General features: G+C 41.9%; 1 protein-coding gene and 1 non-coding gene across 4 annotated transcripts in view; both read right to left on the bottom strand.

The window, feature by feature from the left end:
- Positions 1 to 7355, bottom strand: part of Noc3l (NOC3 like DNA replication regulator) — a 43441-nt gene extending 36086 nt beyond the window's left edge. The window contains exons 1-3 of one of the 3 annotated variants that reach the window (XM_045141817.1): positions 7235 to 7355; positions 4762 to 4969; positions 967 to 1102 (exon numbers count right to left, since the gene is read on the bottom strand). In XM_045141817.1, the coding sequence (XP_044997752.1) occupies positions 967 to 1102; positions 4762 to 4969; positions 7235 to 7243 (353 nt within the window). In that variant the 5' untranslated portion in view covers positions 7244 to 7355. The remainder of the gene's footprint in view (positions 1 to 966; positions 1103 to 4761; positions 4970 to 7234) is intronic. The other 2 variants (XM_004653034.2, XM_045141818.1) reach the window with 2 other exon arrangements.
- LOC123457912 lies at positions 2630 to 2752 on the bottom strand. Its single transcript, XR_006635264.1, has one exon. It is a non-coding gene; the product is annotated as a small nucleolar RNA SNORA40 (small nucleolar RNA).
- Positions 7356 to 16087: the final 8732 nt, after the last annotated feature.

The raw sequence follows: 16087 nt of genomic DNA, 5'->3' as shown, positions 1-16087 counted from the left end.
GAAATATTAACCATCTACTGAGCTCTGCTCAGTGGCAGTGTCTTGGTCAGTGAGGCTTATCCAAAGTTCAGTCATTGCTAAGTGAAAACTAGGTGGATAGGTATTAGCACTCAGACCAGAGCACAGCACACAGCAAGCATGCCAATATCTGAATAAATGAATTTGTAAAGTATACTACAATGAAGACTCAAACTACAGCTATATCTGGCTTTTACTTTATATGCAAAATAAAGATGTAAGTTCCAACAGATTCCTTTTGAAGAGCGCTCTACAGAGCCAAAAGTGACATTAGGCTCTTTTCTTCCTCACAATCTCTCAGAGTACAGCATGGACTTTCAAATTAAAAGAGAAGAAAATTTAAAGCCCAATTCCACTTTTTATGACTGTGGAGAAGCACTACTCACCCCTCCACCTAACAAGGTATTGAGATTGAGATTCAGACCACAAAGAATTCAAGATTTCAAAAAATTCAAAACAGAACAGCATTTTCCATAATTCATTATATTTCACTATGCAGAATCAAAACAAGTAAAGATGTTTACTACATAAAATTAATTCATCATGCTCATGAAATTCCTTTATTGAGAACAAGAATTTTGAAAAGTTAAGAGGCTGGAGAGATGGTTTTGCAGTTAAGGTGCTTGACTGTGAAGCCTAAGGACCCAGGTTCAATTCCTCAGTACCTGTGTAAGCAAGATGCACAAGGTCTGGTGTTTGTTTGCAGTGGCTGGAGGCCCTGGTGCACCCATTCTCCCTCTCTTTCAAATAAATAAATAAATATTTTTTTTAATTAAAAAAAAAAAACAGTATCAGTTCACTCTTTGTAAATACTGTGTCCAGAAGTGAATATCTTAAACTCTGTAAACATTGTGCCCAGGGATGAGCATCTTGAATTAACCATCTCAATATGATTCAGAGCCAATTTCTTACACTCTACAGATATGCATAGTTATGATTAAGTCCTACCTGGAGGAAAGATCTCTTGTGAGAAAAGATGCTCTTTGCCCTAAGTCCTTCAACAACTGTAAGTCATCTTCATCCAGCATGTCTAAAGGAAGGGCTTCTTCCTCTTCCCCATCTTCCCTCTCAGTCCTTTGAGCTGCTACCCAGAAAAAGGAAACAAGTATTACAGATATGAACTCTGAACTTTCTCATTTCAACAGGAAAATCTGAAGCTTTCCCAGTATTCTAACCCAATATCCCTAAAGGGATCCCAAATGACATGTTGCTATATACTGGGATGCTCTGAGCTAGGCAGAGTGGCAGCATCTTAGTATGTGTGGTTCCTGAAATCAGAATGTGATGTCAGAAGCATTTCCAGATAATCACCAAAAAAAAAAAAAATTCCACATATATATTCATACATGTGTCTCAGGGCATCTAAGAACAATGGCTTAGCCTCTAAACTATATCTCACTGCCAATGAATTTCACTTCTATTTCACTTTAGTCACCCTCCTCAAGGGCCATGTCCCAAGCCTTGATGCTTACCCCTTAGGCCACAACCCTGTGTCCTTCCAGCTTTCATTAGTTTATTTCCAATGTCCTTCTTCATTAACAAATATAGAAGCCTTCAATTACTATACATTATTTTTGGGGAGGTGAGGAGAGGTTTGTTTTCTTTTCCCCCCTAGGTAGGGTCTCACTGTAGCCCAGGTTGACCTGGAATTCACTATGTAGTCTTAGGCTGGCCTAGAACTCAAAGTTTCAGTACCTCTGCCTCCTGACTGCTGGGATTAAAGGCATGCACCACTATGCCCCACTCAAAATTTAACTTTCGGGACAGCAATTAAGATTGGTAAACATTGCTATAAATATACAGACTTCACAGAATGAAACCCCTAACTACATGAAATGAACATTCCATCTTCTCAAACATACCAGGCTGTTTTTTCTTCCACAGAGCACCTTTTATCCACCATCCCACTTCTAACTCCTATACCCATTTCAGTTCCTAATCTGAAAGGACCTAGCCTCCTGCTTTAGTGAGGACAGAGTGAGAAGGATCATTCCAATTCCCATACTACAATCAACAGAACTTATATCCAACTTTTCCTTATACTGACACCTGTGGGATAAGTTTATTATGTTAAACTGTAAGCATGAAGAAATCTTCTGCTTTTATTTTTATTAAATAACTAGTAACACAGTGTTAGGAGTTTTTGGTTTTTTGTTTTTTTGTTTTCTGAGGTAGAGTCTCACTCTAGCTCAGGCTGACCTGGAATTCACTATATAATCTCAGAGTGGCCTCAAACTCATGGTGATCCTCCTACCTCTGCCTCCCAATTGTTAAGATTAAAGATATGTGCCATCACACCTGGCTTGTTTCTTCTTGTGGGGAGGGGAGACTTTAAACTACCAGCTCTTTATTCTTTGAACTATCATCATCTTAATTCCATCTTCACCTGAAACTGTCTCAAGTATCATATCCCTTCCTAAATGTATCAAAACTCACACTGGGATGGGCTGGAGAGATGACTCAGTAGTTAAGGCACCTGCCAGCAAAGCCAAAGGACCCAGGTTCAATTCCCCAGGACCCTGATAACCCAGATGCACAAGGTAGTACATGCATCTAGAGCTCATTTGTAGAAATTAGAAGTCCTGGCATGCCAGTCTCTTCCTCTCAAATAAATAAATGAAAAAAAATATTTCAAAACTCATACTAAAAAAAGAGCTCCAGGTTGCAAAAGAGGATTTACTTTTGCACCTGTCTTTAAGTCTTTGCCCATCAGTTGAACAAACACACAAGTGCTACACTATACTTTTAAGTTGTAGAACTTAGAGAGATGAAACTTTAAAGTATTTAACTCACCAAGCTCTTTTTCTCTCCTGTTTTAGATAAAGCACTTTGTGATTAAGTGACTAACCCAGTCCACATGGCTGGCAACAAAACTGAAGTGGAAAGCCCATGTTTCTGGACTTCCAGTCGAATGACTCCTTATAAATTATAATGGTACTAAGGGATAAAACTATGTCAGAATTAAGAGTAATATAAGCACACAGAAATAACGAATACTTAGTTAATAGTCAAATATGAGAATCCTAAAAGTGTAAGTAAAGTTGTAGAACTGGCCTGGCTTAAAATGGTCATACTGTTTTGTTTTGTTTTGTTTTGTTTTGTTTTGGTTTGGTTTTTCGAGGTAGGGTTTCACTCTAGTCCAGGCTCACCTGTAATTTTCTATGTAGAATCAGGGTTAGCCTCAAACTCACAGTGATCCTCCTACCTCTGCCTCCCAAATGCTGGGATTAAAGGCATGCACCACCACGCCTGGCTTGGTCATACTTTTTTGTTTTTTTTTTTTTTTTTTTGAGAGAGAGTTAGGACAGTTGGCAAGCCAGGGATTCAGCTGCTGGAATCAAACTCCAGGCACTTGTGCCACCTAGTAGGCATGTGTGACCTTGTGCTTGGCTAACGTGGGATCTGGAGAGTAGAACATGGGTCCTTAGGCTTCACAGGCCAAGCACCTTAACCACTAAGCCACCTCTCCAGCCCTGGTCATAACTTTTCCATTTTAAGTAGCTAGGGCTCTTGTAAAGTTTTACAAAATAACCTTGACAATTATCAGATAAATTTCATTCTAAGTTTTTAAGTAACAAGTTTAGAAAAGGAAGTCCAGGTTGGTAACCCTGTGGAGAATGCACCAGTGTTCTTAACTTAGCTTACTTCCAGTGAGTGGGAAGGTGGCAGCCCAGGCAGGCTGTCTGGACATTTACATGGCTAGTGAAGGTTTACCCAAGAACTACACTTTCAGATCTGCTCTCTAGTCACACTAAAAGACAGGCTAGCTTTTTTTTTTTTTTACTACTTTTACTTTTTTTTATTTTTTTTTAATTCTTATTAGCATTTTCCATGATTATAAAAAAAATCCCATGGTAATTCCCTCCCTCCTCCACCCACTTTCTCCTTTGAAATTCTATTCTCCATCATATTACCTCCCCAACTCAATCATTGTACTTACATATATATACAATATCAACCTATTAAATACCCTCCTCCCTTCCTTTCTTTTCACTCTAGATCTCCTTTTTAACTTACTGGCCTCTGCTACTAAGTATTTTCATTCTCATGCAGAAGCCCAGTCATCTGTAGCTACGATCCACATATGAGAACATGTGGCATTTGGCTTTCTGGGCCTGGGTTACCTCACTTAGTATAATCCTTTCCAGGTCCATCCATTTTTCTGCAAATTTCATAATTTATCTTTCTTTACCGCAGAGTAGAACTCCATTGTATAAATGTGCCACATCTTCATTATCCACTCATCAGCTGAGGGACATCTAGGCTGGTTCCATTTCCCAGCTATTATAAATTGAGCAGCAATAAACATGGTTGAGCACATACTTCTAAGGAAATGAGATGATTCCTTCAGATATATGCCTAGGAGTGTTATAGCTGGGTCATATGGTAGATCAATCTTTAGCTGTTTTAGGAACCTCCACACTGATTTCCACAATGGTTAGACCAGATTGCATTCCCACCAGCAGTGTAGAAGGGTTCCTGTTTTTCCACATCCCCGCCAACATTTATGATCATTTGTTTTCATGATGGTGGCCAATCAAGACAGGCTAGTTTTTTCACAATGTACTATATTGAAATGCTTTGTTATAGACTCTGATAAAGCTTAGGAGAATTCTGTCCTTACCCGCTTAGACCTATAAAGATCTGAAAACAAGACTGGTGGTTACCGCAAAGTATTTTTATGAGAGGTATTTGAGGATAATAAATAATGAGCTCAGGGCACATGAACGCTTTCACAGTTACCTTGTCGTTTGTTCTTTGGATCTTCCAGTGGAATGGGTTTCTTAGACACAGCATCTTTCACAGCTTGCCTTAGTTTCCTCTGCTCTTTTCGGTACTTCTTAATAGTGCTTTGTTGTTTAAATTGCTTATTTTTGAGCTTGTTTTCAAGTTTGACTTTACTTGTTTTTATTAACTTACGAAAGCTTGGGACTTGTTTTTTATTTCTTCTCTAGAAAACAACAGAAGGAAAAGTACATGTGGAGAAATTTATATCAGACCAATTTCATTATTTTAATGTCTCAGCCCAGATCTTCAGAAGAACTAAAACCAACCAAGACCTGGGATTTGGAATGTCCAGAACTATTTTAAAATAAATACTTGTTATTGAAACCATCAAAAACTTAATAATTAGCTGGGGGGGGGGTGACACACACCTTTAAGCACAGCACTCAGGAGACAGAGGTGGGAGGACTACCATGAGTTTGAGGCCACCCTGAGACTACATAGTGAATTCCAGGTCAGCCTGGGCTAGAACAAGGCCCTACCTAGAAAAGCCAGTAAAATAAAACAAATTTAAAAATAGATAATACTACTCTTACTTTTGGTTAAAGAAGATTCTCTTTTCAGATGGCAATGACCTGAGAAGAAGTGATAGAGGAGTGCTAAGCACTGAAATATCTCTATCACAACTTCCAAGACCCAGGGTCCACTGTGGAAGCGGTGGCGGAAAGAATTTAAGAGCCAAAGGAAGGGTAAGTCTCCTTACAATGTACTCTTCCAGACACAAAATGGTCTGGATATCCATGACCTCCCAGTGCCTGACACCATACAAAAGACCATCCTAAAAGGACGAAAATATGATGACATAAAAATAAAAGAGCGGGCTGGAGAGATGGCTTAGCCATTAAGTGCTTGCCTGTGAAGCCTAAGGACCCCAGTTCGAAGCTCGATTCCCCAGGACCCACGTTAGCCAGATGCACACAGGGGCGCACATGTCTGGAGTTCGTCTGTAGCAGCTGGAGGCCCTGGCACGCCCATTCTCGCTCTCTCCCTCTCTCTCTCTCTGTCTGTTGATTTCAAATAAATAAACAAAAAATAAAAATAAATAAATAAATAAGAGAGAGGGCTGGAGAGATGGCTTAGTGGTTAAGCACTTGTCTATGAAGCCTAAGGACCCCAGTTAGGGGCTCAATTCCCCAGTACCCATGTAAGCCAGATCCACAAGGTGGTGCATGCATCTGGTGTGTTTGCAGTGGCTGGAGGCCTTGGCGCACCCATTATCTCTCTGTCTATCTGCCTCTTTCTCTCTCTGCCTGTCACTTTCAAATAAATAATTTTTTTTTAATTTTAAATAAAAGAGAGATTGAGGGGGAGGGGATATGATGAAGAGTGGAGTTGTGAAAGGGGGGAATTACAATGACTTATTGCATATAATTATGGAAGATGTCAATAAAAATAAATAAGTAGGGCTAGAGAGATGGCTTGGCAATTAAGGCATTTGCCTGCGAAGCCAAAGGACCCAGGTTTGATTGCCCAGGACCCACTTAAGCCAGATGAACAAGGGGCACTTGTGTCTGGAGTTCATTTGCAGTGGCTAGAGGGCCTAGCATGCCCATTCTCTGTCTCTGTCTCTCTCTCTCTCTGTGACTGCAAATCAATAAAATTAAAAAACAGTAAGTATAAAAATAGAAAAAAAGAACTAAAACTAAAATATGGCTAGGCATGGTGGTGCACTCAGGAGGTTGAATTAGGTGGATCAGTGTGAGTTCAATGCCAGCTAGGGAAACAATGAACTGCAGGTCGGCATGGACTAGAGTAAGACCCTACCTCAAATAAATAAATAAATTGTAATCCTCCACAATGCACAAGAGCAATAAGTTATTCAACCTGGTTTTCCATAACCAGAATCCTGTCTCTCAAGTGTCTAAGACCTAAAAAGCAGCTTAAGAATCTCTGATCTTGTGGCAAATGGTTATTCAAAGCTCGCAATACCTGTAGTTTAACACTTTCAGGACAAAATGACTGTCTTTGACATTAACAACTGACATTTTTTCACGGTTCTAAAACATACAAGATAAACAAACTGCTTCAAAAACATAAATTTTTTTAAAAAAATCAGCCGTTATCCTCACATTCCTGACGAAGAAGCAAAGTCTCGAAGAGTTTTAGCAACTTGCCAAAGTTGTCTGGTTGACCCCCCTCATTCAGAAATCCAAATCACAGGACTCGCCTCAAGTCGCCCCCACCGCCTGGGCAAATCACTAGCTTTACAAACAGCCTCTCCCGGGCCCGCGTGACTCTCATAACACACTTCGTGGAGGGCTGGACACTGCTCCACATCCGCACGGAAGCCTGACATCCGCGGGACGCAGGCCTCTGCCGCTCCCGCGCAGCCGTGCGCGGCCACACTGGGCGGCAAAGCCCAGCGTGGAGCACCGCGTCCCACAAGCGAGGACACCGACGGACAGGGGAGGCCAGGCCTGGCAGCACTTACCGCCTTCATCCTTGGACCTGCAAGGAGTCGCGACCTGACAAGTTCACCAGGGGAGAGAGGAAACGAAGAACCCAGGAAAGCGACACACGTGCCCAAAGCGCCGCACCTCCCAAGCCGGAAGCTGCCCCCGGCCCCGCCCCCACCTCCGTCGCCGGAAGCGGGAGGCGGGACTTCCGCAGGCCGGCCCGGCGCGCTCACCAGCCGCTCCCGCTGCCGTAGGCGCTTGGGGCCCAGGACCGTGGGCGGTGGTCCGGTTGCTTTTAAAGCCTTGGGAAAATAGGCTTGGCCTTTTCAATCAATCTCCTTCCTGCATTTCATGCCTCGCCCCACATACCTTCCCCGTCCTTACCGAAGTGCAGCGTGCCGGAGCAACTTGCTCCCTGCGCTTGCTACCCAGCCTTCGACAGGCGCTCCTCACCACCTTCCGTCACTCAAGTCTGCGATTCTTGTTTTGTTTCGAAATATTTTTGTTTTCATGTTGACCGTTATCTGATAAAGAACTATATTAATGACCACTCGCTGACTTTTCAGTATTTTGAAGCTATTAACTTTAGATCAATTCTAAATGCCTACTAATTCTGCCAGAGTCGCTAATTTTCGCAGGAGGATTTATGCATTGCAAGAACGCTTTTTCCTAAAGATTTTTTTTTCCTAAATAATAGTAAAAAAAAAAAACAGCATTCTACATCAGCTTATGAAAGAAAAAAAAAAGGGCTGTTTTAGATCTTGTCTTGGGAGATAGCTCACTAGTTAAAGTTGATTTCCAGGCAAAGCCTGCCAGCCTGAGCTTCATTCCCTAGTACCCATGTAAAGGCAGATTGTACAAAGTGGTACAGGCATCTGGAGTGTGTTTGCATTAATAAGAGGCCCTAGCAAGCTATCTTCTCTTTTCTCTCCTCTTCTTCTTTTTCTCTCTCTCTCCCCCTCCCTCCCTCCCTCCCTCCCTCCCTCCCTCCCTCTCTCTCCCTCCCTGTCTCTCTCTCTCTCTCCCCCCCTCTCTCTTTCTTTCCGTGAAAATAAATAAAAATATTTAAGTAAATTTAGTTTTGTGCCGGGCATGGTGGCACACGCCTTTAATCCCAGCACTTGTGAAACACAGGTAGGAGGATCGCCATGAGTTAGAGGCCACCCTGAAATTACATTGTGAATTCCAGGTCAACCGGAGCTAGAATGAGAACCTACCTCAAAAAATTTTTTTTGTTGTTTGTTTTTGAGATGGGATTTTATGAGTAGCCCAGGATGGACTCCAACTCACTGTCCTGGCTCAGTCTTCCACGTGCTGTTTACAAGTGTGGGCCACCATGTTCAGCAAGCATATGCGTAAGTGCGGCCCTGACCCCCTTGGTCACAGCACTTAGCAGGTGGGATGAGCAAGTAGAGCCTCAGAGAATGCTGAGGCCATGACAGTGTTGGGTCTTACAAAGACGAGGAAACTGGCCTGTTTCTGAATTTCACCTCAGAGAGCAAGGAATCCCTTCTATCTGGCACCCTTCTTTCCACATCCCTTCTAACTTCCCCTGGTTCACTTTCTCTCATTCCACACCCTGTCTTAGAAACAGCAGAGCCTGTCCCTCTGCGAAATTACTTCATCAGACTAATTGAAAACATCAGCCTGTGCTCAGCCCAAGTGTCTGAATTCCTTCCTAAACATATCAACAGTTACTCCCACACTTTCAGCTTTCCTTCTAGTAGTTCCAAGGATGAGGTATCCCTGTTCCTGTTTAAAACCAGCTCCCAGCTTCTCTAGACTCTTGTATCAATTATCCATTCTCTCTTCTAGTCTTTCCCTCACCCTTTCCTTAATAGATCCGCCTACCAATATATCCCAATCTCATCCACCTTTAATTTTTTTTCTAATAAGCTTTCCTTCTTTTATTTGTTTTGTATTTCCCTTCCATAAAAAGCATAAAAAACCTGCTCTCTCTCCTTCCTCTTTTGTTATCATACTTCAAGTCAGCTAGTTTTATCAGAAACTCTTAGCCCATTTTAAGTTATAATCAACTAAAATCTCTGGATCAAAGCCGGGCGTGGTGGCGCACGCCTTTAATCCCAGCACTCGGGAGGCAGAGGTAGGAGGATTGCTGTGAGTTCGAGGCCACCCTGAGACTCCATAGTGAATTCCAGGTCAGCCTGGGCTAGAGTGAGACCCTACCTCGAAAACCAAAAAAAAAAAAACAAAAAAAAAACTCTGGATCATTTCAAAGTGTCTGTTGCCCAGCTAAATCTCTTCCATTTTGAATTTGATAATTTATTTGAAGTCAAAAATGGACGTTTACATAATTCCTACTAACTTAATTTCACCAGTTCCTTACTTCTGCCCTCTTCAGCATCCCCCTTCACCTACATTTACTTAATCTTTCACTGTTAAGCCTCATCTGTGCTCTACATCCTCTTGGCTGCTTCAGAGCTTTTCTGGACACTGGCTGATAGGGATTAATAAGCTATCCCAAACTAGCACTGCAGGAACTCAAAAATTCTTGTGAGCCCTTTTGGGAAGTCTCTTAAGAAATCATCTGGCTCTGCCTGTAACATTCCACGGAAACTGATCATAGAACAGTTACCAAAAATATCCCAATGGTGGATTTTTCTCTAAGTATGCATTATTTCTTTCTTATAACCTCACTACATATCTCTGCTGCATTGAATGCTACACGTTTTACTTACATTAAAATGTAGTAGCTAAGAGAGCCCAGATGCCTCTTCCCCAGGTTCTGCTGGCTCTGTTCCTTCTTCCTTGACCCCTTCAATGAAGGAGATGACATTGCATCATTGTTCATAATGGCCAGTTTGTGGAATCAGCTTAGCTGCCTTTCACTGGATGAATGTGTAAAGAAAATGTCAGTCTGGGATAGAGCAAGATCCTACCTCAAAAATAAAACAAAAAAGAAGAAGAAATAAAGAAAGAGAGCTGGAAGGATGGCTTAGCAGTTAAGGTGCTTACCCACAAAGCCAAAGGACCCAGGTTCTATTCCCCAGGACCCAAGTAAACCAGATGTACAAGATGGCGCATGTGTCTAGAGTTTGTTTACAATGGCTAGAGGCCCTTGCACACCCATTCTCTCTCTCTCTCTCTCTCAAATAAATAAATAAGTAAATAAATAAATTTTAAAGAGAGAAGGAAAGAAAGAAAGAAAACTTTTAAAAAGGACTGGGGATAAAGTTCAGCTACACAGACCTTACATAGCATGTTCAAGGTTATAGCATCAACCCCCAGTATCATAAAAAAAAATAGTACTATATATGGAATGGGGAGATGGCTCATCAGTAAACGCACTTGCTTGCAAGGTCTACTGGCCTGGGTTTGATTCCCCAGTATCTATGTAAAGCCATATACACAATGTGGCACATGCATCTGTAGTTTGTCTACAGTGGCAAGAGACCCTAGCTATATGCATAATAAATAAATAAATTAGATATTTTTATAAAGTAGTATATAGCTGGGTATTGTGGCACAACGCCTTTAATCCTAGCACTTGAGCAGCAGATGTAGGAGAACCATCATGAGTTCTAGATCAGCCTGAAACTATATAGTAAATTCCAGGTCATTCTGGAATAGAGTGATACCCTACCTCAAAAGAAAAAAAGTGGGACATAGACACACAATGTACTGCTATTCAGCCATAAAAAAGAAAGAAGAAATTGTGTCATTTTCACAAAAAAAGAGGTACAATGAGAGACTATCATAAACAAAATAAACCACACACAGACAAATCATGTTTTCTCTCAAATCTAGGATTTCAGAAACAAAAAAAGACATGAAAAGTAGATTAAGAAGAATTCAGGGAAGGAGGATTGACTGGGAAAGGGATAGGAGAAGGTGAAGATGTTTCAAGTGTATTTTATGCATTTCTGAAAGAGTCATAATGTTCTGGGCATGGTGGTGAATGCGTTTTGTCCGAGCACTAAAATAGCTACTGTAGGAGGATCACAGTGAGTTCAAGGCCAGCTACAGAAGTAGGAAGCTACAGAGTGAGTTCCAGGTCAGCTTGGACTAGAGTAAGACCTTGCCTTCAATACAAACAAGCAAAAAGAGTCATAATGATACTCATTTTTTGTACAAATAATCTTTTTTGTTTGGGGGAGATTCAAGGTAGGGTCTCACTCTAGCTCAGGCTGACCTGGAATTCACTATGTAGTCTCAGGGTGGCCTCAAACTCACACTGATCTTCCTAACTCTGCCTCACAAGTACTGGGATTAAAGGCATGCACCACCATGCCTGGCTAGACATACTCAGTTTTAACTGAGGTGATTAGGATGAGCCCTTAGCCCAATATTGCTGGTGTTCTTCTAAGAGGAGACACATAGACAAAAGGAGAATGTTATGTAAAGATGAAAGCAGAGACGGGGCAAGGCATCCATGAGCCACAGGATGCCAAGGATTTCCAGCTGTCACCAGAAAAGAATAGAGTCATGGAAAAGACACTTCCTCAGACTCCTAAAAAGGAAACAACTGTGCCAACATGTTGACAAATATGAAAGAATAAAGTTCTGCTACATTACTTGATGTATGATATGCTGTTTTGGTAGCCCTAAGGAACTGACATATAAGGATTTGGATGCAAATGGTTTATTTTTATTTTATTTCTTTATTTTTTGTTTGTTTTTTCAAGGTAAGGTCTTTCTGTAGCCAAGGCTGACCTGGAATTCACTATGTAGTCTCAGGGTGGCCTTGAATTTGTGACAATCCTCCTACCTCTGCTCCCTGAGAGCTGAGATTAAAGGTGTGTGCCACTATCCCTGGCTTATATTTTATTTTTATATTTTTAAATTTTTTCGAGGTAAGGTCTCACTGTAGCCCAGGCTGACCTGGAATTCACTATGTAGTCTCAGAGTGGCCTCAAACTCAGGGCAAACCTACTATCTCTGCCTCCCAGGTGCTGGGATTAAATGCATGTGCCACCACACCTGGATTTCTTTCTTTCTTTTTCTTTTTTTTTATGAAACAGAGGAGAGAGAATTGATGTGCCAGGGCCTCCAACCACTGCAACCGAACTCCAGACATGTGCTGAGAAGAAGCGACAGGAGTGTTCAACACTGCAATATCTCTATCACACCATCCAAGGCTTAGGGTCCATTGCAGAAGAGGTGGTGGAAAGAATGCAAGAGCCAAAGGAAGGGTGGGACTTCTTACAATGTGCTCCTCCAGAATACCATCATAATAGAAGGAAAAGATCATGACATCAAAATAAAAGAGAGACTGATTGAGAGGAGGAGGGGCTATGATGGGGAATGGAGTTTCAAAGGGGGAAGTGGGGGGAGGGAGAGCATTACCATGGGATATTGTCTACAATCATAGAAGTTGTTAATAAAAAAAAAAAAATCCCAGAACTCAGGAGGCAGAGGCAGGAGGATAGCCATGTGTTTGAGGCTACCCTAAGAATACATAGTGAATTCTAGGGCAACCTGAGCTAGAGTAAGACCCTACCTCGAAAACCAAAATAAAACAAAAAAATAGTGTATCCCATTATGCCTAGCAAATTGAATTTTTTGTTTTGTTTTGTTTTGCTTCTCAAGGTAGGGTCTCAATGTGGCCCAGGCTGACCTGGAATTAACTATGTATTTATGTAGTCTCAGGGTGGCCTCAAACTCACAGAAATCTTGCTACCTCTGCCTTCCAAGTGCTGGGATTAAAGGCGTGCACCACCACGCCCGGCTTTTGCAAACTGAAATTTTTTTTTAATTTTTTATTTATTTATTTGAGAGCGACAGACACAGAGAGAAAGACAGATAGAGGGAGAGAGAATGAGAATGGGCACACCAGGGCTTCCAGCCTCTGCAAATGAACTCCAGACACGTGCGCCCCCTTGTGCATCTGGCTAACGTGGGACCTGGGGAACTGAGCCTTGAACCGGGGTCCTTAGGCTTCACAGGCAAGCGCTTAACCGCTAAGCCATCTCTCCAGCCCAAACTGAAATTTTTGAGACAAGATCCTGCTCTGTAGCCCTGGATGGCTTGTTGTAGTGGTTTGACTATGTTGTCCCTGTAGTACATCCTTAGGTAGTGTTGATTAAGTTTCCTACTTAGTCTTTAGTGGGCATATCACTGGGGGCAATCTTAACTCCTACCCTAAGATGGGTAGTGTCAGCTTAAGCTCTCCTTGTTCATGCTTGCTAGTGCTGGCTGTACTGTCTCTGTGCTGTGGATTTATGCTGAAGAGAGCCAGCTTCTTCGACCACGATGGAATCTGTAACCTGAAATAAACCCTTTCCTCCCATAAGCTGCTTCAGGTTAGATGTTTGTCACCGCAACAAAAAGGTAACTGCAACACTTGGTAATAGCTATATAGTCCAGGCTGGGCTTGAACTCATGGCAGTCCTCCTGCTTCAGCCTCCTGGGTGCTGGGATTATAGGCAGAGATCACTACATAGTATGAATGTTTATTTAATAATCGGAGGATTCATTTCTACAATGTAGCAAAGCATGGCTACATCTGTCAGCAGAGGTAGATGACAACGCCAGTCCCACTAGCAAGAAGAATTTTCCAGTAAAATGGATCAAATACCCAGAGCTCTTTTCCTACTCTACAGTGTTATAGATGAGGAGAAAGCTAAAGGATTTTCCTGAGGTTGTTATGTGTTCTTTGTCACTGAAGAATTCTGTTGAGGAACTAAATCATGCCATTTCCTCCCTCCTTACATGCATAGTTCATAGTCCCTCTGGATTCATTGCCTTTTAAAATTCCAAGGGAAGGGAAATTATATTGCATGTACAAAGTCTTGACCAGTTTCTGATAGCTCCTGGGGCAACACAAGTTCCTCACCCTCCTTTCTGTACCAGACTCTACTAGGAACTCTCTGTGAAAGAGAGTTCTGTAAAACAAGGGTGTATTGTCTCTAAGTCTCTGTTCTAAAGTTGCTGGCAAATATAGAGGGAAGAGTGTAGAATAAAACTAACACCTATGGAACCATTCTCATAAATCCCACAGTGCCATTCCTGCTTATTCTAAAGCATTTTCTACTCCACCTATCAGCAAATTAAAGCCCTTTCCTTGGTTACAAGTTGGGAAATAGTTCTGCTCATGGGTTTATCCACATGTACAAGGAAGTTGTGCTTGAGTAGATTTGTGCTTCTAATAGTTTCCTTCATTTTCCAAGCTGCTGCTGCTCACTGCATTTTTTAAAAATTTATTTATTTATTTATTTATTTATTTATTTATTTATTTATTTATTTGAGAGAGGCAGACAGAGAGAGAAAGAGGTAGAGAGAGTGAATGGGCGTGCCAGGGCCTCCAGCCGCTGCAAACGAACTCCAGATGCGTGCACCCCCTTGTGCATCTGGCTAACGTGGGACCTGGGGAACCGAGCCTCGAACCGGGGTCCTTAGGCTTCACAGGTGAGCGCTTAACCGCTAAGCCATCTCTCCAACCCTGTAGACATATTTTAATCCATCATAGTTAAGTTTAATGACCACTTATTGTGCATCTTTATTGAGTCCTGGGCAGGGAATGAATTCAAAATTTATTATTTCCTGTCTGGCGTGGTGTCACATGCCTTTAATCCCAGCACTCAGAAGTCAGTAGTAGGAAGATTGCCATGAGTTCAAGACTATGTGTAGTGAATTCCATATCAGCCTGAGCTAGATGGAAACTCTACCTCAAAAAAACAAAACAGGGCTGGAGAGATGGCTTAGCGGTTAAGCGCTCGCCTGTGAAGCCTAAGGACGCCGGTTCGAGGCTCGGTTCCCCAGGTCCCACGTTAGCCAGATGCACAAGGGGGCGCACGCGTCTGGAGTTTGTTTGCAGAGGCTGGAAGCCCTGGCGCACCCATTCTCTCTCTCTCTCCCTCTACCTGTCTTTCTTTCTGTGTCTGTCGCTCTCAAATAAGTAAATTAATTAATTTTTAAAAAAGTTTAAAAAAAAATTAAAAAATTAAATAGTTCAAAAAAAATGTATTATTCCCTGCCACTAAAGAAATAGGAAGGGTTGGGCTTTGATTATTTTTGTTTTGTCTTATTACTTTTTTTTCTTGATTTTTGTTATACTTAGGGGTTTATTTTTGAATTTTTGCTTTATTTTGTTTTTAGTTTATCAAGGTAGGGTCTTGCTCTAGCCCAAGCTGACCTGGAACTCACTCTGTAGTCCAAGGCTGGTCTTGAACTCCTAGCCATCCTCCTACCTCTGCCACCCAAGTGCTGGGACTAAAGATGTGCACCACCACACCCAGCTATCTTTTTGAATTTTCCTTTTTTGTTGTTGTTGTTTTGTTTTGTTTTTTAAGGTAGGATCTTGTTCTAGTCTGGAACTCACTATGTAGTCTCAGGGTGGACTCAAACTCATGGCAATCCTCCTATCTCTGCCTCCCAAGTCCTGGGATTAAAGGCATATGCCCAGCTTCTTTTTGAATTTTTAAGATGGTGTCTTGATATATAATAGTCTAGGATAAACTGTAACTCCATATGTAGCTTAGGCTAGCTTTGAACTTACCCTCCTCATACCTCAGCTTCCCAAGTACAGATAGATTAAAAATGTGTACTACCGGGCTGGAGAGATGGCTTAGCGGTTAAAAAGCCAAAGGATTCCAGTTTAATTCTCCAGAACCCAAGTAAGCCAGCTGCACAAGGGGACACATGTATCTGGAGTTCATTTGCAGTGGCTGGAGGCCCTGGTGTGCCCATTCTCTCTCTCTCTTTCAAATAAATAAAGCAGTAAATAAATAGTAAAACTAAAGCTGGGCAAGGTGGTGCATGCCTTTAATTCTAGCACTCCAGGAGCAGAGGTAGGAGGATCACCAAAAGTTCAAGGCCACCTTGAGACTACATAGTGAATTCCAGGTCAGCCTAGGCTAGACTGAGACCGTATCTCAAAAAAAAAAAAAATCCTTATTTTTCAACTGTGGCGGGGGGTGGGGGGAGGG

The sequence above is a fragment of the Jaculus jaculus genome, chromosome 1, assembly GCF_020740685.1.
Source record: "Jaculus jaculus isolate mJacJac1 chromosome 1, mJacJac1.mat.Y.cur, whole genome shotgun sequence".
In the NCBI taxonomy this organism is placed as follows: domain Eukaryota; kingdom Metazoa; phylum Chordata; class Mammalia; order Rodentia; family Dipodidae; genus Jaculus; species Jaculus jaculus.
The sequence above is the reverse complement of the archived record's forward strand: the minus strand, read 5'-3'. Positions and strand labels throughout refer to the sequence as shown.